Source organism: Bos mutus, chromosome 22 (genome assembly GCF_027580195.1).
Source record: "Bos mutus isolate GX-2022 chromosome 22, NWIPB_WYAK_1.1, whole genome shotgun sequence".
NCBI classification, from domain to species: domain Eukaryota; kingdom Metazoa; phylum Chordata; class Mammalia; order Artiodactyla; family Bovidae; genus Bos; species Bos mutus.
Genome location: NC_091638.1, coordinates 48937244 through 48963308, shown reverse-complemented (window position 1 = coordinate 48963308; position 26065 = coordinate 48937244). Strand labels below are relative to the sequence as shown.

The 26065-nt window shown below is 54.2% G+C and overlaps 2 protein-coding genes across 4 annotated transcripts; one reads left to right on the top strand and one right to left on the bottom strand.

Annotated features, from left to right (window-relative positions):
* Positions 1-103: 103 nt before the first annotated feature.
* TWF2 (twinfilin actin binding protein 2) lies at positions 104-9311 on the bottom strand. Of its 3 annotated transcripts, XM_014478906.2 has the most exons (9): positions 9156-9311; positions 5825-5902; positions 3242-3420; positions 2744-2839; positions 2420-2524; positions 2157-2282; positions 1369-1519; positions 1104-1225; positions 104-699 (listed from the first exon to the last, which is right to left on the bottom strand). In XM_014478906.2, exons 1-9 carry the CDS (start codon positions 9178-9180, stop codon positions 532-534), a joined length of 1050 nt encoding a protein of 349 aa, XP_014334392.2. In that variant the 5' UTR covers positions 9181-9311; the 3' UTR covers positions 104-531. The 3 variants fall into 3 exon arrangements, with proteins under 3 accessions (XP_014334392.2, XP_070215180.1, XP_070215179.1); XM_070359079.1 differs by lacking the exons at positions 5825-5902; positions 9156-9311 and adding an exon at positions 5345-5483 and having other exon boundaries at positions 3242-3415; XM_070359078.1 differs by lacking the exons at positions 2420-2524; positions 9156-9311 and having other exon boundaries at positions 5825-5995.
* A 10488-nt stretch (positions 9312-19799) lies between these two features.
* Positions 19800-24551, top strand: PPM1M (protein phosphatase, Mg2+/Mn2+ dependent 1M). Its single transcript, XM_070359965.1, is given in 11 exon segments — positions 19800-20193; positions 20196-20316; positions 20958-21081; positions 21223-21477; positions 21928-22040; positions 22384-22468; positions 22561-22679; positions 22817-22880; positions 23114-23221; positions 23325-23473; positions 23782-24551. Coding segments are annotated over 11 exon segments (1383 nt in total). The 5' UTR covers positions 19800-20093; the 3' UTR covers positions 23927-24551.
* The last annotated feature ends 1514 nt before the right edge of the window (positions 24552-26065 follow it).

Here is a 26065-nt window from a genome sequence, read left to right as displayed (position 1 = left end):
TGCATTGTGTGTGTGTGTGTGTGTGGTGGGGAGGGATAGGTCTATGCCCAGGGCCTCCCCATACCCAGGGCCAGAGGTGGTCCCTCAGGGCCAAACTCAGCTGTTGATTTAAAAATATTTTATTCTTTAAAAAATACAGCATTCAACCATCTCGTCCTGCGGTGACCCCCTGCCCCAGCCCCAAATGACCTCACCCCTTGTGGCCAAAGGGTTCTGGGCCATGCTGGGGCCCTAATCTTAGTTCCCCTGGGGGCTTGGTTCACGCCAGTCCCCCCACGCAGCCCGTTGAACCAGCCGAGCAGGGTCCCCAGATGCCCTGGGCACAGGGATGATAGACAGGGACAGCAGTGGGGGAGGGTCACAGCACCCCAGGGGCCCTCGGAAGCTGCAAGGATGTTCAGTTACCAGTCCTCCTACCCATAGGAGGCAACCCCCACCCCAGAGCCCGGCTGCAAGGAGGGAGGTGGCCGTGGGGGTGGGGTGGGGGCAGCCCCACAGTTCCACACGCCAGCAGGGCTCAGGTCCCACCACCTAGCTGTCATCCCCATTCTCACCGGGGCCACGGATGAGGCGCTTGTGGCCCCGCTTGCCCTCGGGGCCCCTGGGCTTGGCGAAGGCCCGTTTGGCGAGGTGCTGCTTGGGGTGCACCTCGTCGTAGAGGAAGTCAGCCGTCAGCTCCGCCCCATCACCAATCTCGATCTGTGCAGGGCAAGGCATGGTTGGTCACTCCGAGGGTGCAGGGCCCTGACACACACCACCCTCAGTCACCCCCACTCCTGGAGCACCCCTTGGATCTCTTGCTCTCCAGCCCTAGGGTGTCCTCCCAGATGCCCACATGAAATGCCACCCCCAGGAGCACAGAGCTGGGGGCCTGCTGGTGGAAGGCCTTGTCACCTTCCACCTGCCTTCCAAACTCAGGGAAAGGAGAGACACGGGTGTCACAGCTGGGGCTTGTCCAGGCCATCAGCGACACACACGACCCCTTGGGTCTCAGTCTCCCCCTCCATCCAACAGGGCAGCAATGCCCCCTGCTCTGCCATTGTCTCAGGACCCTGACATCCAACATAAGGGGTGGTGACAGGGCCCGAGGGAACAGCACCCACCTTCTTGGCGATCTCCAGCTGGAAGTCCTGCTCCACGGAGTCGAGGAGGCGGCTCTTGCAGCTGGAGTAGAGCATGCGCTCCTTGATGCTGCACTTGTAGCCGGGCATGGAGTAGATGAACACTGCGGGGGATGGGGAGGTGAGCTGAGGCGGGCCTGGCACTCCTGCCACCCCCACAGTCCCTGCAGGCGGCCCGCCCAGCCGTGGGCCATCATGGCTCCTGCCCAGCCACTTGAGCAGTGGGAGCCCCGCCATGGCCACTCACCCACAGACTCCAGGGGGTCACCCTCGTGGGTGTGCTTGTAGAGGAAGAAGTGGTAGCGGGCGGCGTCTCGGGGCACTCGGGACGGCAGCTGGGCCACGTCCGTGGGCTCTGTGTGCACCAGCTCGATAGTCTCCCGCTCCAGGTCCAGCTTCTGCCGAGGGGCAGCAGGAGATGTGAGGGCACCGTGCGGGCGAGGGCCCAGGCCCACCCTCCCTGACAAGAATTCCCCAAGGTGGGAAGCCGCTGTCAGCTCCTCTCCCAGGGCTCCCCTCCCCGACTCTGAAGAGGCCACTCCTGAGCCCAGGCCGAACTCTGCCCCTTTGAACACTCTGCTAGAGAAGGAAGTCCCACCAAGGACGATGGACAGGTCAGGGGCAAAGGCCTTGACCTCAGGGAGGCAGCATCCCTGGGCCAGCCCATCCTCATGATGGAAGAGCCACTCTGAAAGGGGGAAGGCTGGACCACTGAGGCACTGGCTGGGGAAAGGCGGGTGATCAGGGGGGCTACAGAGGGAGTCTGGGACAGGAAGGGGTTCAGGGCTGAGGGGGGAGCCAAGGGTGACGTGTGCACGCAGCATGGAGGGTGGAATGAGGGGCAGTGTGGCAGGCGCCCCTGCGGGAACAGACTATAGTCACTACACACGGCAACTGCAGGAGGCAGGCAGGCATGGGGGCAGCCTGTTCCCATGGGTACAAGGGTAAGCTGAAGCGAGCTCATGCGTGGGGGCAGGAGCAGGTGGGGTACAGTGTACCCCAAGTGTGCGCCTGGGGCAGGGAACCAGCACCTACCAGCTGGATGTAGTTGATCGTCTTCTGTCTGAGCTGCTGAAGTGCCCGTTGGGCCTGCGGCTGCAGGGGGAAGGCCAGGCCCTGCAAGGTCTGGTGTTTGCTCTCCACGCTGATCTCTGTCTTCACCTGCGGACAGGTGAACAGTGAGTGAGGCCCTCACCTGCTCACACCAGGGGGTAGCCACATGGGGAGTGCAGGCTCAGCCAGTGGGGCCTGACTTGACCTGGAGGCCTTGGGCTGGGACTTCTGCCCAGCGTGCCCACCTCGTTAATACGGATCTGCTGGAGTTCTCTTTCAGCCGAGGTCAGTGGGGCAGGCGCTGCACAGGACGACAGGTGCTTCTGGTACCCGGCAAAGGAGAGGTCATCCTGGCCAGTGGATGCAGCGTAAGTGAGCACCTTAGGATGGGCTGGCAGAAGCCCACTGAGCACCCCAGCTTGCAGACCTAGGACTCTCCCAGCCCTCCCTACTCATCCCCTGGCACCCACTTGTTCTGTAACCCTGCATAGCACCCCACCTTCTGTGGGCCCGTGACCCTAGTCTGGTGGGGTCCTGGTCTGGGGTGGTAGGGTGTAGGGTGCGGCTACCTTCACAGTCCCGAACAGCTCATCCTTGATGTGGCCGCCTCCAAACTCCTTCTTCACTGTGGCCCGTGTGGCTGCATATAGCATCTTCAGCCGCACCTGAAGGGCAGGGGCCAAGCCATGAGACTTCTCTCCAGGCAGGGCTGCCTGTCCAGGAGCAGGCATGAGCCTCTGGGTGGGGACCAAGTCCCCTCATTGTGCCCACTCACCCAGCAGAGGGCGCAGCACGAAGGCGAGGCTGCAGTAGGGTGGTCTGGACAGCAGAGGGAACCCTCACCCAGCGCAACCTTTGCCTCTCAGAGCCAGGCTGACAGGGCGGGGAAGCTCTGAGATGCCAGGCTCCAAGTGCAGGACCTTGTCCCTCCCTCATTCATACTCCCTAGAGCAGGATCTAATATCTCCCGCTTTAGACTCCCCAGGGCAGCGCCACGTTATCTTGATCAGACCCAGCTTCCCCTCCTCCTCCGATCCCTCGGCTGGGCAGGAGTTCCGACGACTCACAGGGGAATTATCAGGTGACCAGGCGAGGAAGAGCCACTCGAAGCCCTGGGCATTCTGCGAGTCCAGGCGGTAGAGCAGGTAGCAAGGCTGTTGGGCATCCAGCAGCGGCAGAACGGCCCCGTCATAGTCCTGGTCCCAGCAGCCCACCAGCTCCCGAAAGGCGCCCAGCACGAGCTGTTCTGGGGGCAGAGGCCAGGTGAGCCAAGGAGTAGCCATGTCCCACAGCCACCTCTCACTGTGGGCCTTGGCCTCTGGAGGTGACTCAGACCCACTGACCACCCTCCCTGCCTTCCCCTGAAGCCTGTGACTCAATCAGTGTGTGAGTGAATGAATGATTGAGGGCGCAGAGCTGCCAGCCCGAGGCTGCTCCCTCTACACACACACACAACGCACATGTGGCCTCGAGAACATGCCAACAGATGACCCAATACAGACAACCGCACCAAGACACGCAGCCGTGTACCCACAGCCACCAACAACGCAGCCTCTTACAGATACCCACACCCCTCACCCCACTGGAATACACCCAGTGGACGGCCCCAGTGTGCCTCCGGCCCCCTCTTCCCTCAGCCTGGGGCTCCAGCAGACCCCCCGGCACACTCTTCTCAGAATGAACTCAAACAGAATGCTGTTTGAAGTACTGTCACAGCCTCAGGCCCCTGCAGGCAAAAAGGCTTGTGGGAAAGAGGGAGACAGGGGCTCCCACCAGACACTGCAGAAACAGGTACCCTGCTGCCCTCCACCAGCTGTAGTCCCCTTCCCCAAAAGTAACCAACCAAAAGCAGCCAACCTCTTAATACCCAGGGCTGACCAGTCCTGCCGCCTTCCTGGCTGGCGCAAAGTGGCTGAATGGACACACACTTGACCCACCAACCCCCACCAGGCGTCTTGGTGTGGCACCAAACACCAGCCCATGTATGCACAGGCCCAGGCTGGAGGAAGAACTGGGGTAAGTGGACAACTACCACCTGGCCTGAGGGTACCAGCACCTGAGCACCAAGCCCCCCTGATGGGGGCAAAGGGCTGGGTATCCAAGAGCGCCTACAGGCCGGGCCTGCCAGCCCATCCACCTCCCTCTGGCCTTGGCCTCTTCACCTATCCTCCCAGAACTCAGATAGATCAAGGCTGAAAACCAGCAGTCACAGGCTGATCAAGGCTGAAAACCAGCAGTCACGGGCTGATCAAGGCTGAAAACCAGCAGTCACGGGCTGACCAAGGCTGGGGAAGGCGGGGGCGGGCGGGGCGGGCGGCGGCTGGGCAACAGCACTGCCAAAATTGTTTAATTTGTTGCCAACATTTTTCAAACTGGAAAGTCTGATGTAACAAGTGGAATTCCTGGCTCTTCTAGAAAAATCAGGAAGATCAAGCCACACTCAGATAGGCTGTCGGCAGGAGGCCTGGATCCTCTGGGGCTCCCAGATGCCCAACAGCCGAGTGCAGATAAGGGCCCACTGAGAGACTCCTCCTGCTCGATGTCTCAGGGATGTTCTGTCTGGGAGGTGACAGGGAAGGCTGAGGTCTGGGGTCCATGAGTTCATCTCTTTGGAGGGGTGCAGGGGACTGACCTACCCCCATATCCCCGACCCGGCCTCTGAGGGCATCTGAATTTGGGGACCCTGGACACCATCCAGCAGAGCTCTAGCTCTAAAGCCTGGGTGAATTCTCGGTCTGGGCAGACCCAGCTTTGACCCAATTCAGCATGTGAACAGTCAGCTGGGCACCAAGCCCATTCAGGAGGCACCCAGAAGGGCCCACTACTGCATGGCTATCAAGAAGGGCTGGAAGGATTTGTGGGGGCCTGGCCCACTCCCCAGAGAAGGCGATGGCGCCCCACTGCAGTACTCTTGCCTGGAAAATCCCACAGATGGCGGAGCCCATTCCCAGTTCTAGAGTCTGTACTCCTCACCTCCAGGGACAGCCCTGTACCCCAGGACTTACCTACCCAGAGCTCCCCAAGCCTCAGTCTAATCCTCTGCCTCCCCAAATTCCCTCCCCACTTTAGGCCTCAGCTCAAGCTCACTCACACTCTAAGCCCTAAACCTCTAGCACCACCCCTTATGGAAGCCTCAGGTGCCCCAGGTTCAAGTCATGGCCCAGCCAAACCTGGAATTCCTTGGTCCTGCTCTCAAAGAGACCGACACAAGTTCCTTCTCCCCACAGCGAGGGCAGTCCCCCTGAATAGGGCTCCGGCTTCTCCTTAGGCATCTTCCCCAGTCAGCAGTCAAGTGAGGCCAGGCCTGTCGACCACCCAGGGAGGTAAACAGCACTAGACACCGAGGGCAGTGCCTGGCCTTACTCATCCCCTGCGACCCTGCCCTGCCCCGCCCCCTGACTAGGCCAGCAGATGACTACAGAGCCTCTGGAAAGGCTCGGCAGGACCCCTGGGCAGGGCTCTCCTTGCTATGTCCCCAGCTCCTGTGTAACAGGCGTAAGGACCATGCCCACCACCAAGGCTCTCCTACAAGGCACCTCTCATTTCCAGATGGGATACTGAGGGGCTGAAGGACAACATTCCCCCCACCTCCCAGAGGAGCAGTAGGGTCCAGCCACCAGTCTGTCCTCTTGCCCACAGGAAGCACTCACCGTCCTCAATGACAACTTTGATGAGTCGCACAGAGCCAGCCCTCGCCTTGGCAAAGAACTCCTTCAGCTCTTCAGTGGCTACAAGAACAAGAAACATGGTGGGCGCTGAGCAGGCACAGGGAACAGCGTGGGCAGGGACACACTCGGGGCTTGCTCTGTCCTGGGGGTCTGGTGGCGGAGCTGGGAGCCAGATTATATACGGTCCCCCATGTGACTGGGAACCTGACACGGCCGCTGAACGCAAGCTCCCAAATTTAGCCAGCAGAGGTGGCAGGCAGGCAGCCTGCTGGCTGGGATGGCTCTGTTGACAGGGCACATGGAGAGGAGACAGCCCACCCGGGAATGGGATAGGCCAAGCCAGCCAGAATGAACAACTCCCACCTGTTCCCTGCACCCCAAGAAGGCCCAGCACAGGGCTAGCCTGGGACACACCCAGCATCCTCATATCCACAGACAAAATTACAGGAGCCCCCAACATGCATTGACCACTATGTTTATTCACACATACACACACACACACACATGGATACAGTCCCCAGGTTGCTAATAAATTCAGACACAGGCAAATGCAGAGCATGGCTAACAAATGTGTGCAGGCAAGTGGCTGTACACAGAAACACAGAGGTACACACTGCTGCGCACACACGCATACACACACACACACACACACACACGCCCAGCCCCATCCCCCAGCCAGGCTGCCTCATGCTGGGAGGCCCTGAAGAGCCAGGCCAGCCCTGGCTCAGTCCTGCCAGGGGGCGATAAACCTCCACCCCCAGGCAGCCAGGAAGAGGAGTGACTCTCAGGGACTCTCCAAAACAGACCCTGACTGTGGTCCCTGAGCCACAGAGCCAAAAAGTGACAGCCAATGACCAGGAACACAGCTGCAGAGGAGAGGATCATGGTCAGAGCTAGGGAAATGTGGAAATCTCAGATTCACTGGTGGTTCAGATGGGGGAGCAAAGGTCCAAATTGGGAAGGACCTACTTGGGTCTCCAGAGGGCTGCACAGGGCCAGGCCAGCATGACCTTGGGGCTGCCCAGGGGTCAGGAGAATTGTGTGGGAACACAGCTGGAGGGTTGAGGTCAGAGAATATTTATAGGGCCCGACTGGCAGCTCGAGGGTGGGTGCGGGGGGGCCTTTAGGAAAACAAACTCTGGTCATGTCCTCAGGTGCCCATCATGCAGGGTGACCGTGCGCATGATTCACAGGGCGGCACTGTGTCCCACCTTCCAAAGCCACAGGGTGGGTGGAACTGCAGCTAAGCCGGGCAGGCCCTTGGGGTTGACAGCAGCATGGTATGGAGACATAGCCCCACTGAGCCAGGACAGATCTGCCCCTCAGTGGACTCCAGGCCTGAGGTTCCACCAGATGTATATGACCTCTGACCTCACTGAACCTCAAACTTCTCTGTAAGATGGAGTTAATACCTCCCACAGCATTAGAGCCTGTCCTAATAACAATTATTCATTTTTATTACTGCAATGACAGCAGGGCAGGCTATTACCTGCTCAGACCTTCCCCAAGGGAGAGGCTGACACACCCCTTCTAGTGTTACCAGGACAAAGTGACACCCCAGTAGCGGAAGACACACCGCCCTCCATGTCTCCTCAGCCACCATCAATAATCCAGAGGCCAGGCCTGGGACACCTGAGCCTCTATCATCAAAGATTCATGCCCCCCACCCGCACTCCTGCTGCCTTGCCTCCCACCCTCTCCCAGTCAGCCTCAGGTTACAGCCCTCTCCTGCCTGCTGTGAGGCAGTGGATAGGGACTGGCACCCAGGCATCCACGGTGATCTCTCCTGCCACCTCCCCAGGCCAGAAATGGGAAGGGGTGGGCTGCTCCCAGGCGGAAGGAGGGCTGCCAGATTTCCCTAGGCAGGCTGATCTCAGTAAAGGGAAATGAAGGAGTGAAGGAGGGCCCAGGCCACAGGACCAGTCAGCCCAGCATGTGCCCATGTTAGGGCAGTGGAGCCCTAACCTCTAATCCCCTCCCAGTTTGAGGCAGCAGCAATGATCAGACAAAGGGGAAGGAAGGGGCAGGTCTGGTGAGGGGTTGTTCCCTTCCGTGGGGCTGAGTCATGAAGCCGCCCCTCCAGCTCTTCTTGGAGAGCCCTGGCCCAGACCCAGGCTCCTGCTTTTTCTGGTCCTATGGGGCGTGGCCAGGGAAACCCGGTCAGGGCCAGCCACCAAGTGGCCACAACCGCAAGCAGAGATCCAGGTGGTCAGGTTGGTCGATGGTGATGGCCCCGGGCAGGGGATCCTGGTGTGGTGGGAGGAATGGCTGAGGGCCAAACCACCGGGCTTCTGGGCAAGCAACCTGGGCCTTTCCCACAGGCCAGGCAGCCCTCCCAGGCCAGTGACACAGGGGGACACTGAGGTCCAGATAGGGTCAGGACACCTGGCTCCTGGCCACTGCTTCTTCCCTGTCCTGTGGAAGGAGGAATCGGACCCTTGCGGGAGGAGGAGGATGCTCTGGGCTCTGGGGTGGAGGACCTGGCCTGGAATCTCTAGGTCAGAACCTTCTTCCTTGCCTCCAGCCTGGAGCTGGGACCTTCCAACCCTGACTAGGGCAGACTCAGGAGATCAGAGTGGAAAATGGCAGGGAGATCAGAGGTCAAGGTCAGACTGGCAATTCTCCACATCCCCACTTAGAAAACACCTGTCCCAAGGTTTTGCCAGCCTAGTTTGTGAGGGTCTGGGGAGGAGCCAAAAGGTCAGGACCCCCTCCTCACACAGACACAGCCAATAGGAGCCATACTGTGCATGCATTGGATCGAATGAACACTGAAAGGCACCCAGATTGTGCACACGCACACAGACACCCCCAGATATGTGCACACAGTCACGAAACACTGATCATGGTGATTCCGTCATCGTCTGAAGATGATTCCAGCCGACAGTGTCCAATCAGCCATTAGTGCAGGTGCGCTCGACGTACACAAGCAGTCAGATCCAGATGTGCATACATAGGGCTGTACCCACAAGACTAGTGCACATGCGTGCACACTCCCTCAGATGTGAACATCCGGGTACACCCACCCTGCGTGCTAATAGATGGGCACACACAGGCACATCCACCCCCAGATGGGAACACAGACGCTTCCACCCCAGCTGCGCGCCTGCACGTACACCCACCCTCAACTAAGGACAGTAAGTCCGCATTCCACCAAGAAATGACCACCCCAGGCGACTCGCGGCTGCAAAAGAAAACAGGAAGCTTCCCCAGGCTGATGCCGGGAGAGGAAAGAGGGGCCCGACAGCCAGGGAGGGGCTGCAGCCGCGAGCAGAGACCCTCGGCCCCCTGTCTGTTCGCCATCCGTCCTCACCGTGGATGCCGGTCTGATGCGCCATGACTCCGTGACCCGCTCCGCCCGCGCCCTCGGAGCCCTCGGCTTGGCCCCGGCCCGGCTTGGCTCGCTTGCACTCGAAGGAGAGGAAGGAGGAGGATGTGGTGGCGGCCGCCCAGACTCGCGCAGCTTCCCGGGCGGTGCCGCAGGACCCGCCTCCAGAGCGCCCCGCCCCTGACGGGCGAGGGGCGGGGACTCCGGGCCGCGCGTGCGCATAGTGGGCGCTTGGTTCCGGGTGCGCCTAAGACTGGGAATCGATCGGATTGCACGCGCGCTTGCGCGTGCCCTCTGTGACCGAAAACAGGTCCAGCGTATAGCTGAGCGTGTGTGTCTGTGCACCCGGAACCGAGTGGCCTGGCGCTGGGGCGTCCCCGTGAGTCCCAGCCAGGTGGGTTTGCAGATGAGGGATCCGCGCTTACCCCAATTTGTGGCCTTGAAGGGGGTGGAGGCGTGTGTTTGAGTGGCATCCCTTTCCTCTGAGACGTTTCTTGAGCACCTCCTGTGGGGCCTGCGCTCCTCGAGGCGGCTCGACCCGCCGGCCCTGCCCTAGCAGTGGGAGCCCAGACAGACCTTCTACTGGGCAGTCAGCAAATGAACGGAGTCTGTGGCAGTGAGCACCCTGTGCAGAGAGCAAGGGACCCTCAGGAGGAGGTGAAATTTGAGTGGAGACATGGAGGAAAGCCTGGTAGAGCAAGGGAAAAGTTTTCCGAGAAGAGGAAATTGCATGTGCAAAGAGGGTCCGAGTTTGGTGAGTCTGAGAAACTTCCCAACTCCTAATCAACTTCTGACTCCATAGCCAGGAGCGTTGCCTTCTCTGATATCAGCCCCTGCCTGCTGGTTACCAACAGAATGTATCTTCCAGGCCACTGTGATTGAGTCAGGGTGAGCACATGATTGGACAGTCTGTCCAATCAGAGCCTGTACTGGGACTTTGGTTGGGAAGGTTAGAAAGGCTTTGAGGGCTGGGGTTGCTGAGAGTTGGTGATGGACTATGTGGCCTACCTGGTATCAGGCCTCAGCTTGAGCTCCCTGCCCCCTGTCCCTACCTCACCCTAACTAGGCAGCATTGAGCCCTCCTCTGTGTGCCCCACACCCTGGGTTTCTCCAGCACACACAAAATGAAAGGTTTTTTCTTATTCATCTTCCTGTGCACACCCCGAGGACTGGGCCTGTGCAGTGAGCTCACCATGACCACTTCAGCACTTACTATGGAACCTAAAAACCACTTGTGACAGTGAAACCAGCTGTGGGGAGAACAGTTCATAGGCAAGTGCCCCCAGCTCTCTCACAGCCCACTGAGGCCAGCAACACCAAGACTCTGGTTATATCAGCTCTCAGACCTGCCTCCCTCCACAAGAACACTTGGCAGCTCCACAGAACCATAAGAACCTCAACCTCTTGGAAACAGGAATTAACCAAGAAAACAGATTAATTAAAAAAATAATAGGGTTCTGTTCCCTATTAAAATGTCCCATCACTAGATGAACTACATGGCTGTCTTAACATCAAGGTCTCCCCTGCTACCTGGTTGGCCCCACCCTGCATCATTCTCTTTGTTTTTATCACTACTTCACATTTACTTGCTTATTTCTTTATTGTCTTCCTCCCAGTCGTTAAGTTTTTGCCCTTGCTCTATCCCCAACACTGCTCTATTCCCAACAGTGCCCAGGATTAGTGGGTCCCCAATAATATTTGCCAAAAAAAAAAAAAGTCTGAATGAACTGTGAGTCTCTGTGTTGCACAGTTACTATGGCAGGGCACATTTACTTAATACTCATGACAGTCCTACAGGGTAGGTGTTACTGTCTCCTTACACATTTAGAATCTGAGGTTTGGAGAAATAAAGTGATTTGATCCAAGTCACCAGGCAGTGAGTGTTCCCCAAGAACCTAAGTTTCCTTTACTCTAGAAATTAGGACAAAGGATGAGAAATCCTTCTGGGCAGTGGCCCCCACGGCCTCCATCACTGTCTCACACCTGAGTGAAAAGGGTTAAACCAGAGAAAGGAACTTCCTGAGAGAATGGGATTGTGGCTCAGTTCTGCTCAGTTTCAGAACCTGTGATGCAAGCCAGGAGCCCAGGGAACAGTGGAGCATCCAAACAGACTCCATCTCTAGCTGAGATCTGGTTTCAGGCAGAAAGATGAGAAAGCTGCACGCAGCTCCTCACACGAGCCCAGGGATGATCAGGGTGTCCAGGAACAGGTTGGTTGCTCCTTTCTTGCCGATGTTTCTCAACACAGAGTCAGCCATTGAAATTATTTGAATGTATTTTTTTTCAGATGAGTCAAAGATTAAAAAAAAAAAATTTTTTTTTAAGTGAACTATTAATATAAAGGACTTCTTGGTGGCTCAGGCAGTAAAGAATCTGCCTGCAATGCAGAAGACCTGGGTTCAATCCATGGGTCAAGAAGATCCCCTGGAAAAGGAAATGGCAATCCACTCCAGTATTCTTACCTGGGAAATCCCATGGACAGAGGAGCCTGGCAGATTACTGTCTATGGGTCACAAAGAGTTGGACACAACTGAGCGACTGCTGCTGCTGCTGCTAAGTCGCTTCAGTCGTGTCCGACTCTGTGCGACCCCATAGATGGCAGCCCACCAGGCTCCTCCATCCCTGGGATTCTCCAGGCAAGAACACTGGAGTGGGTTGCCATTTCCTTCTCCAATGCAGGAAAGTGAAAAGTGAAAGTGAAGTCACTCAGTCGTGTCTGACTCATAGCGACCCCATGGACTGCAGCCTACCAGGCTCCTCCGTCCATAGGATTTTCCACGAAAGAGTACTGGAGTGGGGTGCCATTGCCTTCTCCGACTGAGCGACTAACACACGTTAATATAAAATTACTGAAACAAAGGGAGGAGATTGTAAAATCTTGGAATGGAGAAGTCCTCCTGGTATGTTACCAAACCTAGAAACCATAAGAGAAAAAAAATTCATTTACACTAAAAATAAAAATTGTATTATGGCTGATTCGTGTTGTATGTATGGCAGAAACCAATACAACATTGTAACAATTTTTTAAAACGGAAGAAAAAGTCTATATAGAAAAACCCACAGTCAAAATAAAAACAGAAACATAAAACTGTTCAGTTCATTTCAGTTCAGTCACTCAGTCATATCTGACTCTTTGTGACCCCATGAATCGCAGCACGCCAGGCCTCCCTGTCCATCACCAACTCCTGGAGTTCACCCAAACTCATGTCCATTGAGTCGGTGATGCCATCCAGCCATCTCATCCTCTGTCGTCCCCTTCTCCTCCTGCCCCCAATCCCTCCCAGCATCAGGGTCTTTTCCAATGAGTCAACTCTTCACATGAGGTGGCCAAAGTATTGGAGTTTCAGCCTCAGCATCAGTCCTACCAATGAACACCCAGGACTGGTCTCTTTTAGGATGGACTGGTTGGATCTCCTTGCAGTCCAAGGAACTCTCAAGAGTCTTCTCCAACACCACAGTTCAAAAGCATCAATTCTTCGGCACTCAGCTTTCTTCACAGTCCAACTCTCACATCCATACATTCACCACTGGAAAAACCGTAGCCTTGACTAGACGGACCTTTGTTGACAAAGTAATATCTCTGCTTTTGAATATGCTATCTAGGTTGGTCATAACTTTCCTTCCAAGGAGTAAGCGTCTTAATTTCATGGCTGCAATCACCATCTGCAGTGATTTTGGAGCCCCAAAAAAGAAAGTCTGACACTGTTTGCACTGTTTCCCCATCTATTTCCCATGAAGTGGTGGGACCGGATGCCATGATCTTCGTTTTCTGAATGTTGAGCTTTAAGGCAACTTTTTCACTCTCCTCTTTCACTTTCATCAAGAGGCTTTTTAGTTCCTCTTCACTTTCTGCCATAAGGGTGGTGTCATCTGCATATCTGAGTTTATTAATATTTCTCCCAGCAATCTTAATTCCAGCTTGTGCTTCTTCCAGCCCCGTGTTTCTCATGATGTACTCTGCATAGAAGTTAAATAAGCAGGGTGACAATATACAGGGGCGGTGGCTGAGAGGAGCTACCCCATGCCCGAGGTCAGGGGCGGCGGCCGAGAGGAGCTATCCCATGTCCAGGGAGTGGCAGCTGCACAGACGCAAGAGGGCTGAGAGCAGCTACTCCACGTTTAAGGTCAGGAGGGGCAACCTCATCCAAGATAAGGAGCAGCGGCTGCGCTTTGCTGGAGCAGCCGTGAAGAGGTACCCCACGTTCAATGTAAGAGAAACCCAAGTAAGATGGTAGATGTTGCAAGAGGGCATCAGAGGGCAGACACACTGAAACCATAATCACAGAAAACTAGCCAATCTGATCACATGGACCACAGCCTTGTCTAACTCAATGAAACTAAGCCATGCCGTGTGGGGCCACCCAAGATGAGCGGGTCATGGTGGAGAGGTCTGACAGAATGTGGTCCACTGGAGAAGGGAATGGCAAACCACTTCAGTATTCTTGCCTTGAGAACCCCATGAACAGTATGAAAAGGCAAAATGATAGGATACTGAAAGAGGAACCCCCCAATTGGTCGGTAGGTGCCCAATATGCTACAGGAGATAGAAATTCCAGAAAGAATGAAGGGATGGAGGCCAAAGCAAAAACCATACCCAGTTGTGGATGTGACTGGTGATAGAAGCAAGGTCCAGTGCTGTAAAGAGCAATATTGCATAGGAACTTGGAATGTTAGGTCCATGAATCAAGGCAAATTGGAACTGGTCAAACAGGAGATGGCAAGAGTGAACGTCGACATTCTAGGAATCAGCAAACTAAAATGGACTGGAATGGGTGAATTTAACTCTGATGACCGTTATATCTACTACTGTGGGCAGGAATCCCTTAGAAGAAATGGAGTCCCCATCATGGTCAACAGAAGAGTCTGAAATGCAGTACTTGGATGGAATCTCAAAAATGACAGAATGATCTCTGTTCGTTTCCAAGGCAAACCATTTAATATCACATAAAATTGTAACTGACTACAAATAATATACTTGCAAATCACTTCAAAATAAAGAGTTTATTTATTTTATATATAAAGAACTCTCATACATCAATAAGAAAAAGACCAATAGCTCAGTAAGAAGACTGGGCACAGGATACAAAAAGACCATCTATAGGAAATGAGCTGCAAATAATGTCTCTCAAATCTGTGAAAAGTTGGTTATCTTCTCCTATTAAGTGAAAGTCAAACTAGACTTGCATATTTTTTACTTACAGGTAAAAATTAAAGGTATGTCTGTTCAGTTGCTCAGTCGTGTCGAGCTCCTTGAGACCCCACGGACTGTAGCCCAGCAGCCTCCTCTGTCCATGGAATTTTCCAGACAAGAATACTGGAGTGGGTTGTCATGCCCTCCTCCAGGGGATCTTCCCAATCCAGGAATGGAACCCACAACTCCTGCATCTCCTGCATTGACAAATGAATTCTTTACCACTAGCGCCACCTGGAAAGCCCTTAGGTAAAAATTAAAAACTTTATTACAAAACTGCAATGGTCAAAGGATGGGGAAATAGGCTGATTGGTGCCACCTTCGTGTAGGACAATATCTACAAATTATTACATGTATTCCCTCTCCCCCTTTTTCTTTTAAATTGTGAAATTCACATAACATAAAATTAACCATTTTATACTGAGCCTGTGCACCACAATTAGAGAGTCCACGCATTGCAATGGAAGATCCTGCATGCTACAGACTCAAGAGAAGCCAAATTATCTAATTAAAATAAGCAAACCCTAAAGGGACCTCCTTGGTGGTTCAGTGGTTAATGAATCCACTTGCCAGTGCATGGGACATGGGTCTGATCCCTGCTCTGGGAAGATCCTCACATGTTTCAGGGCAGCTGAGCCTGAGTGCCACAACTACTGAATACCACCACCACCACACCACCAACCCCCGCCTGGAGTCTGTGCTCTGAAACAGGAGAAGCCACTGCAACGGGAAGCCTGCAGTGAAGAGTAGCCCCCGGTCGCCACAACTAGTAAAAGCCTGAGCTTTTACTAGAGAGTTCACATGCCACATCTAAGTCCAGCACGATGAAATAAATAATACATTAAAAGATTAACCATTTTAAACTGAACAATTCAGTATGTCCACTATGTTGTACAACCACCACCTCTATCTAATTCCAAAACATTATTTATCACTCCAAAATAAAACTCTATATTCATTAAGCAGTTACTTCCAATTCTCCCCTACTCTCAGCCCCTGGCAACCATCAGTCTCCTCTCTATTTCTATGGATTTACTTACTTTGGATATTTAATACGTTGTTCAGTCGCTCAGTTGTGTCTGACTCTTTGGTGACCCCATGGACTGCACGCAGCACGCCAGGCTCCCCTGTCCTTCACTATATCCTGGAGTTTGCTCAAACTCATGTCCATTGTGTTGGTGATGCCATCCAACCATCTTAGAAACATAAAATATGTGACCTTTTGTGTCCAGCTTCTTAATATAATGTTTTGGAGGTTCATCTACCTTGTACAGTGTATCAGCATTTCATTCTTTTTATGGCTGAATAGTATTCCATTGTGCATATGTGCTACTGTTTGTCCATCCATTCATCCAGCTGATGAACAACTTGGGTTGTTTCCAACTTTTGGCTGTTATGAATAGTGTTGCTGTGAACAATGAATGCCTTTGATGCCACAATTCTGTTAGTAGGAGCTGATCCTACCAATATGCCCACACAAAAAACTTGTAAAGCAAAAAAATAGAAAACTATTCAAATGTTCACACTGGGGGACTAGCTACATAAAGTCTGCATGTTTGCAGAGACTGCTCGGTAGCTCCCACAAGGAACAAGGCAGCTCTTGAAGAACTGATGCAAGAAAAGATAAAGGTATCTTTATGAAAACTGCACATGCAGGATACAGTGTAGAGTATCCTATCATTTGTGTATATATATAGATATATATATATATCTCTCCAACTCTTTGTGACCCCACGGACTATATAGCCCACCAGGCTCCTCTGTCCTTGGGATTCTCCAGGCAAGAATAGTGGAGTGGGTTGCCATTACCTTCTCCAGGGTATCTTCCTGACCCAGGGATCAAACCCAGGTCTCCTGCATTGCAGGCAGGTTCTTTACTATCTGAGCCACCATAGAGATACAGTTTTTTTTACCCATTCATTCATTGATGACACACGTTTTTTTCCATGTCTTGGCTATTGTAAATAATGCTGCAATAAACATGGTGGGGCAGATAGCTTTTTAAGGTAGTGATTTTGTTTTCTTCAGATAAATATCAAGAAGTACAATTGCTGGGTCATACAGTAGTTCTATTTTTAGTTTTTTTGAGGAACCACCATACTGTTCTCCTTGGAAGGAAAGTTATGACCAACCTAGATAGCATATTCAAAAGCAGAGGCATTACTTTGCCAACAAAGGTCCATCTAGTCAAGGCTATGGTTTTTCCAGTGGTCATGTATGGATGTGAGAGTTGGACTGTGAAGAAAGCTGAGTGCCGAAGAATTAATGCTTTTGAACTGTGGTGTTGGAGAACTCTTGAGAGTCCCTTGGACTGCAAGGAGATCCAACCAGTCCATTCTGAAGGAGATCAGCCCTGGGATTTCTTTGGAAGGAATGATGCTAAAGCTGAAACTCCAGTACTTTGGCCACCTCATGCGAAGAGTTACTCATTAGAAAAGACCCTGATGCTGGGAGGGATTGAGGGCAGGAGGAGAAGGGGATGACAGAGGATGAGATGGCTGGATGGCATCACTGACTCGATGGATGTGAGTCTGAGTGAACTCTGGGAGTTGGTGATGGACAGGGAGGCCTGGCGTGCTGCGATTCATGGGGTTGCAAAGAGTCAGACACGACTGAGCAACTGAACTGAACTGAACTGAATACTGTTCTCCATAGTGGCTGCACCAATTTACCTTCCCAGCAACAATATATGAGAGTTCCCTTTTCTCCACATTCTTCCAGCACTCGTTGTCCCTGGTCTTACGTGGTTTTGTTTTGCTTTGCATGCACGTGCACAGCATGCCCTTGACACCTCTGGAAGGATTCACTAGAAAGTAGCACCATTGTTTGACTTAAGGGAAGGAAACTGAGTCATAATGAAATGTATTAAATATTTTAAATTAAATCTAAAATCTTGTTAAGAACAGATATGGAATTCAACAAAAGCCTTTTCATTGTGAGTGAAAAAAAAAAAAAAAAACAAACACAGCCTAAAAATGGCCCTCTATCCCTCACAGGCCAGCTGGGTTAGCTGAGGAGAGGTCTCTGGCCAGGAGGGGGCAGGCTTGAGTTCGCTCCAGCAGTTGGGAGAAGGGTGTCATTGGAAGTGAGGAATTGCAACTTTCACTTTTCACTTTCCTGCACTGGAGAAGGAAATGGCAACCCACTCCAGTGTTCTTGCCTGGAGAAGCCCAGGGACGGAGGAGCCTGGTGGGCTGCTGTCTATGGGGTCGCACAGAGCTGGACATGACTGAAGCGACAGCAGCAGCAGCAGTAGCAGGAGGACTCAACCCAGAAATGAAGACAGACCCACCCCAAGGAACCTCACCTACAACTTCAGACACTAGACACAAGAGCCTGGAGGCTTCTGGAGACAGAAAAAGGCAGACACGGGCCATTCCAAAGTCCTGGGAGTGATGGGGTACTGGATTTCAGCAGCCGTAACAGCCAAAAAAACAATGACAGAGCAGTCAGAAAGAATTCTGGACCGAAATATTAAAAAAAAAGCAAAGGCAGGGACTTCCCTTCTCTGATGGTCCAGTGGTTAAGACTCCATGCTCCCAATGCAGGGGTCCAGGAACTAGATCCCACGCATTGCAAGGAAGATCCCACACGTGCAACTAAGACCCGGCACAGCCAAATACATTTTTAAAAAACAAAAAGCAAAGACAGAATACAAGCTCTTTCAGACTTACAAGGACCCAGAAAAATGACCAGAATCCAGTCAACCTTTCTTAGACATACCCACCACTTTGCTGAAGCAAAATAACAGAGTAAACCAAGAGAATCAGTCTTGGGATCCAGACAGGAGCAGAGGCTCCCGGGAGCCTATGGAACCATAGAAGCCTGGGTAGCACTGGAGGAATGCTCAGGCCCCCTTGGAACAGGGAGGATGGGATTGCCATCGGATTCTACATGGCTCTGAAAACTCAAAATAGTTAAGGTGGGCAACAGACCACCTGTGACTCCTGGCTGCCAGGAGTGTCTCTGAATACACCTAAGAGAACAGGATCTTCATCCACCCGGGGAGTCTGAGATGATAAGTGTGGGGAATAGACTGTTTGCATTGGTGCCTCTGGTTTTAGACTTTAAAAGCCTATGAGCCATTGGCTGATGGGATGAGGTGGTCACCCCACTGATAGAATTGGGTTTGCCCCACTCTGGGTCACTGGTGCATTTTGTCCCAATGACAGGTTGTAGCTCAGGTGTCCTTTAGAAAGCCTTCTCTTTGTCCCCTTCCCCTTTGAAGGCTGATTCAAGCGTCGTCCACCAGGACTTCCCCATCACTACAGGTGAGCTCATTTCCATTAGTGCTTTTCTCTTGCTTGGGGTCTGACACACCAAGTGGGGACAGTAAATTAACTCCCAGGCTAATTTAGCTTGGCAGTAAGTTAGCTTCCAGGCTAGCTGGAACTGAGTTACTTGAGGGACAGCTTGTTCGGCACAACTCCCCTGCCCCAGGAACCATACTCTGTGGGTGGGGGGAACTCCCAGTGGGGCAGGGCTGGCCTCCAGGAGGAAGTAAAGACCAGTGAGCAAGTGCTGGGCTTAGGCATGGAAGCGAAGGTAGGGACTGCTCCTGTAGCACACCCTCCAGCCCCCTCCCCTGCCCCAGGGCCCTGGGTTGTGGGGCCTCAGGGGTTTTGAGTGGTCAGGCCTGTCTTCCCAGAGGAGGAAAGGGGAAGAGAAATCCCCTGTGGGGGCTCTGAGTCAGCTGCACTGTCATAGTGGAAACAGCACAGCTTTGGGTGTCAGGACACTTCCCCTCTGTGGGCCTCAGGAGTCCTTGTTCTGAGATGGAAGTAACAGTCCTGCATGGGAAGCTGGGCTTCAGCGGCAGAGGGTGACAAAGCACTGTTAACATGCAGGTGTGAAGGGGGACACAGCTGCAGACCCCATGGTGGTAGGCAGCCAGGAGTCAAGAGGCTTACATCTTGCCCCCAGCCCAGATGAAAGTCTTTCACTTCCCTTAGTCACAAGTCTCAACTCTGACTAGTTGGGGTTTCGGGGACCAAGGATTCTGTTTGCCCATCAGTCACTTAACACTCTAGTGAGGCCCCTGCTGTCTGTCTAGAGAGGACATCTTGATCGGAGGCACAGTGTTTACAAGACTTGGCCTTGAGGGTGGGAGTGGACGCTCAGGATAAGGAAGGCCAGGGTGACCACCAAGCCCGGTCTGAAAGTGGAGGGTGCCAGGCCAAGCGAGTGAGGCACGCAGGTCACCTGAGGGAACACTGTGCTCTGAGCCTCTTACTCAATGTGTCAGGCGTGTGACACCTCCAAGTACATCCTGTTCCCATCTTGCCCTTGTGTAAGGTTCCGGGCTAGCAAGAAGAGACCTGAGTCTCTGCCATGGACATTGATCCAACCTGGAAGCCCCGGACCCCTACAGCCTCCCTGGGCGGGGAGGAGGCACTTTCCCTCTCAGAGGCTCGTGCCCCGTACGGGTGGGTGAACCTCAGCCTGCTCAGGTTCCTGGGTGAGCGGAGGCCAGCCTCTTTGTCTCTCTAGGCTCAGTGTTCTTGCCTGTAAAGTGGGGTTGATAACACCATCGGCTTGTCGGTAGGTTTGATGGCACCCAGGCCGCGCACAGGCTCCCTCCCGGGCGGCAGGGAGGTTGGGGTTTGGGGGCGTCACCGCGCAGCCGGCTCCGCCCCGCCCCTAGCCCGCTTCCTCCTCCCGGGACTAGTGGGCGGTGCCGTCGGCCCAGCTTCTCGCCCGGCGCCCCGCGGGCAGCCCCCGGCCAACGCGCCATGTCAGCCGACTGGTTCCGGCGCCGCTTCCTGCCGAGGGGCCCGCTCCCCGCGCCGCGGCCACCCCGGCCCCGCACCAGCCCTGTGCCCTACCGGCGGCCCGCTTCCTGCGCGGCTCGGGCTCCAGCTCCGGCACCGCCGACGCCTCGCGGCGCCCGGACGCCCGGCCCGTGCGCAGCCCGGTACGGGGCCGCTCGCTGCCCTGGAACGCAGGCTACGCCGAGTGAGTGCCCGGCCCCAAACGGGCCCCCGCCCGAACCTCCCCCCTCCCCGCGAGTCTTATCCTGAGGCCGCGTCCCCCACCCCATGATCCCGCCCGGGGTCCCGTGCTGACGACTGAGAAAACAGGCTCAGCTGAGTGAAGGATCCCGCGCCCCCGACCTTGTGGATAACTTCCTCTGGGTCCCTCCCGCATCCCATCGGGAAGGACCTGCCCTCTCAGCCCAAAAACCTACCCCCTCAGGCTTCCAAAAGAGGTAGTGTCACTGGGCAGAGGTCCAGCGTTCTGGGCTTTGGAGAGTCCTTCCACTCCTCACACACACACATCTCACCCTGGGTTATGGCTGAGATGGGGCAGCCGATAGGCAAGGAAGCCTCACACCTCCCTAGGCAGCCTTGCCCTTACCTCCCAGCCCAGGACAGCAGGTAAGCTCCAGAGGGGCTGAGTCCTGAGTTTTGCCTTAGCTGTGAGATCACTGAACAGTTTGCAAACTACCAGCATTTGTTTGTCCAGGTGTGTGTTAGGGACAGCACGGTGGCTATTGCTCCAGAGGGAGGGCTCCCTTCTGTGTTTCAACTGTTCTCTGTGCCCATGGGGGCAGAGGTGTGTCCCTAAAAGGGTCACTGATCACATCCTGGCCTCAGAATCATCAACGCAGAGAAATCTGAGTTCAATGAGGATCAGGCGGCCTGTGGGAAGCTGTGCATCCGGAGATGTGAGTTTGGGGTTGAAGAGGACCAGGAATGGCAGACCTTGTGCTCAGAGGAGGTGAGTGCAGCTGAGCCTGAGCCCCTCTTATAGACTGGAGCCAGGACTGCAGACTGAGGTTCTTGCCCTAGTGCCCCATTTTCAGCCAGGGGACAACTAGGGAGGCCAGGCAGATCCTGATGCCAAGCCCTTCCTGTACAGTTCCTGACAGGTCATTACTGGGCACTGTTTGATGGGCACGGCGGTCCAGCTGCAGCTATCCTGGCTGCCAACACTCTGCACTCCTGCCTGCGCCGGCAGCTGGAGGCTGTGGTAGAGGGCATGGTGGCCACTCAGCCCCCCATGCACCTCAGCGGCTGCTGCGTCTGCCCCAGTGACCCCCAGTTTGTGGAGGAAAAGGGCATTCGAACAGAAGACTTGGTGATCGGGGCTCTGGAGAGTGCCTTTCAGGAGTGTGTGAGTGTGACCTTTGGCTGGGGAAGGAGGGAAGGTTTTATCCCCAGGGATCTGAGGGACTCTGGGTTAGGGGGGTGTCCCTGCACTTAATTGTGATCACCCTGGATCTTCGGATTGAGAGGATAAAATTGGGTTGTTATTAAGCAGTCATCATAACCTCTATTTCCCCAGCACTTCCTATTAATATGTGCTAGGTGCTTTTACCTGTATTATCTCATTGCACATCCTTTAGGTCCCTGGTTTCTCTTCCTCACTGTTTAGAATATGACTTCCATACCTCCCCAAGGATATATTTAGATCTCCTGACCACAGGGATCCTGGAGTCATAGCTAGACTTTGGGCAGGGACTGCCATGCTTGCTGGTTGGGAAGTGCGCTGTAGGGTGGGGCTTGGGGACACTGGCACAATGGCAGTACAAGCAGCAGCTAAAGCAGCCTTGGTTTGCCCCAGGATGAGGTGATCGGGCGAGAGTTGGAGGCCTCAGGCCAGGTGGGTGGCTGCACAGCCCTGGTGGCTGTGTCCCTGAAGGGAAAGCTGTATGTGGCCAATGCTGGGGACAGCAGGTGAGTGAGCCCTGGAAGGTGGGCAAGGTGGGGCGAGCAGACGGGCAGGAGAGGTGGGGGGACAGTGAAAGGGGGCTGGAAGTGGAGAGACAGAAATGAGGAAGATTGGCTGAGTTGTTTGTGTACCGGGCATGTGTCAGATGCCAGAGGGGCAGGGACCAGGTCAGACGGTTGAGGCTTTACCCTGCAGGACTTAAGCAGTCATGGAGGGGCTTTGAGCAAGGGATTGGCATGGGCAGAACTGGCCCCTGGTGGTTGGAGGAGGGGCCAGCAGGAGGGAGGCCATGGGTAAGGATGGAGGCTGCTCCACAGACCTCTCCGTCTCCTCTAAAACTTCATCCAGGGCCATTCTGGTGCGGAGGGATGAGGTACGGCCCCTGAGCTCTGAGTTCACCCCAGAGACTGAGCGGCAGCGGATCCAGCAGCTGGTAGGTGCTCTTAGTGGAGGAGGATGTGGATGCAGCCCCAGCTCCTGGGCCACCAGAGGGAGCCTGATCTGAGCAAGGCCTCCCTATCCCAGGCCTTTATCTACCCTGAGCTTCTGGCTGGTGAGTTCACCCGACTGGAGTTCCCTCGGCGACTGAAGGGGGATGACTTGGGGCAGAAGGTCTTGTTCAGGGATCACCACATGAGTGGCTGGTGAGTGAGGTGGGGTTGGGGACACTGTGGGGAGGGCCCTGGGGTCCAGGCTCAGCTGGGTGGCCTGGGGCAGTCCCCTTCCACGAGGCAAGGTGGGCCCTGTTGGCCTGGGTTGATGCTGGGTCTGCTCCTGGTAGGAGCTACAAGTGTGTGGAGAAGTCGGATCTCAAGTACCCACTGATTCATGGACAGGGTAGGCAGGTCAGTAAATGGCCACTCCGAGAATCCCTCTTGAATCACCCCCTGTGGAGGTGGGAGCTCCTTTGTCCCTCGTGGGGTGGGGGGCCTTGGCTGAGGTCCTAGGGGCTGCTCCAAGGTCACAGGATGTTTCTCCCTCAGCCCAGGGGCCCATGGGTCACAGTCCACCTGTGTGTGCTTTACGTGTACATTTTCTGGCGCTGTTTGCTATCACCTCACACCTCTATTATTTCCAGGCTCGGCTACTGGGAACCCTGGCCGTCTCCCGGGGTCTAGGAGACCATCAACTCAGAGTCCTGGACACAAATATTCAGCTCAAGCCCTTCTTGCTATCTGTCCCACAGGTGAGGGGGCCACAGCACTTCCATCTGCCCAGTAAGGCAGACAATGCAAGGTTGGCGGGAGCTAGGAAGGGAGCAGTGAGGAGACCTCAGACTTACCTTGCAGGTGACTGTGCTCAATATGGACCAGCTGGAGCCCCAGGAGGAGGATGTGGTTGTCATGGCAACTGATGGGCTTTGGGATGTCCTGTCCAATGAGCAAGTGGCACGGCTGGTGCGGAGCTTCCTCCTTGGCAACCGAGAGGACCCACACAGGTACTGTAGTTGCTGGGATCTGCCTGGACCTGGGTTAGTACCAGCAGCAGCATTAAGAAGTACGGAGAAGACAACACAACAGAGGAGTCCGGCTAAGAACAGTTGGCCAGGACTGGAGCTACCTCAGGTTTCCTGGGGGTGACTGTGGGTCCTCAAATTCTCTGGGTCCATACTCACATGGTCCACACAGTCAGACTGCACTGCTTGAGTTCTCAAGTGTCCAGTGAGAACTGGGTGAGCTCTCCCTGAGGGCTGGCCTTGCCTCTTTGATCTGGCCCCAAAGTACATCTGCAGGATGGTCCCCACAGGTTCTCGGAGCTGGCCAAGATGCTGATACGCAGCACACAGGGGACGGACGACAGTCCTATACAGGAAGGGCAGGTGTCCTACGACGACGTCTCTGTGTTCGTGATTCCCTTGCACCACCAGGGCCAGGGGCACAGTAGCCGCTGAGGATTCAGACACCGCATCCCAGAACCACTAAGGGGCCAGGTGCGATATGGGTATCCCTCCACCACGGTCAACAGCAGGTCTGCCTGCCCCAGTCCCAGACCGAGCCCTGACCCCAGCCTATTTCAAGGTGCGCATTTCTACAAGGCAGTCAGAGCTGGAAGAACATAGGGAGTTCCCCAGGTCCCCACCCCTGCCAGGCAAAGAACGCTGTCAATAATAATGTATGGCAGTCACTTGACATTAGGATTCCACGCAAGGCTCCTCGGAGAAGATCCTGAACAGCCTCAATACATTATTCCCAAATGGGGACAGCTGGACTAAGTGCATTGGCCAAGGATGCCAGAAAGGGCAGACAGCCTGTGGTTGGATCCAGGTCTCTAATGCATGAATGTCACTGAGATCCTGGTCTGCTCCCCTCTGTGCTGGAGGAGAGGCACGGACCCAGGGGCTATAGTTGGGGGAGAAACTAACGGGCAGAAGGAGCCCCAGAGGTGGCTGAGTGGTGAATGCCCTCATCACTGCTCCTGACTGCTCCTCTCTGGCCCCAGCCCTGCCCAAGGCTGATGCCTCAACAATGCCCTTGTTGCTTCCATCACCTCCCTATTAAATGTTTATATGCAGAGAACCCTTGTGAATTGTCAATTGCTGTAAAGCTTGGCATTATAGTACACTTTTTGCTTTTTCTCGTTCTCTTCTAAAATAAAAAATCAGTCTTAGCCTTAGCTCCACCTTACAAATTTCCTATAATCAGCACTGTTTTCTCTGCAGCCTCCCTAGTTCCCAGCTTGGGATGAGCCCCAGTGAGAGAACTGCTGCCCGGGAGAACAGAAGGGAGGGTCCCCACTGCTGGCTGTGAGTTCTGGGCTTGAGGTACCAGAGGGAATGCCTTTGGGTTTTTAAAAAATGCAAATTATAGTAGTTTTAGTATAAAGTTTACAGTAAATTTAGAATAAAGCTAGACTTACTGACCGGAGACAAGTTAGTTGGGGCTCCAGAGCTTGCTGTTTCATGAGTAGTTTAGTTCTTCAACTTCCTCACAAGACCCCTTTTTATCATCCAGCACTGGCCAAGGCTTAGATGCTTAGTATTTGTTGAATTTCATAACCTCAGCCTTATCTAACTCCTCCCTCATCTACTCTTACTTTGGTTTACAATTGAGATTAATTCTTACCAGGCAACTCACAGCCTTAAACTGCAGCCAGAAAGGACAAGGACCACTAAGCCCCAATATGATGGTGAAACTTGTTTATTTAACACACTGGGGAGGCTCCCAGAGCTCCTTTCCTGCCCATTAACTCACTTTAGACTCCATTTCCTACATGTTCTCTAGGGAAGAGATAGGATAAACTATGAAGTTACTCACTTTTTACAGTCATATTCCATAGCCCTGCACTTCTGGGCCTACCTCTGTCCACAGCTGGGTCATGACCAACTGTGGTTAGCCCCAGCAGCTCTGGGCACCCTCTCCAAGACTCTAGTAAGACATCTGGCATGCACAACTGTGCCCTACCGCCCTGCAGTTTTACTTCCTATTTCTTCAGCAGTCCCCACCCTCCACTCCCCCCTGCCCCCAGCAAAGCTTTGTAAGCGGTATCCTGTGCCTGCCAACCCACTACCCACGTCAGCTACTCAGCCAGCTCACCCACAGTCTGCTTTGCTTCTCACATCACAAGGCTGAAGCCCAGGAAGTGGGCAACGGTAGGTCTCTCAACTGCAAACAAGCCAAACCAACAGGAGTGACCACTGCAAAGGCAGCCACGGTCACCTGCGTGTTCATGTCTCTCAGCAGAGCCAAAAACCGCAGTAGCCTTCATGGCAGGCCGTTAGGGGGACCTCCTCCTCCCTGAACAGTCGTGTTGACAGCCTGTGCATGGCCTGCCCCTTACACGTTGGCTCGCTCCCTCTGCTGCCCTCCAGAGCCTTTGGTCAACCTCTAATGACCAGGGGCAAAGTGGCAGGCCCCCGGTATTGCAGCTGAGGATGCCACGGTACTAGTGAGTTGCCAATTCACCAGCCAGGCAGTGGGTTACCAAGGAACAGGCCAGGCCTTCTACCAGAATTTTATTTCCACTATACTTGCCCCCACAACCTAGTGCCTAGCAGGATGAACCTTATTCCAGCTAGAGGTTGCCAACTGAT

Coding starts and splice junctions, on each gene's coding strand:
- TWF2 (XM_014478906.2), bottom strand. CDS start 9,180: ATGGCGCATCAGACCGGCATCCACG. Junction 2,283..2,419: donor AGCAGATCCGTATTAACGAG/GTGGGCACGCTG, acceptor ACCTGTCCGCAG/GTGAAGACAGAGATCAGCGT. Junction 700..1,103: donor AGCTGGAGATCGCCAAGAAG/GTGGGTGCTGTT, acceptor TGCCCTGCACAG/ATCGAGATTGGTGATGGGGC.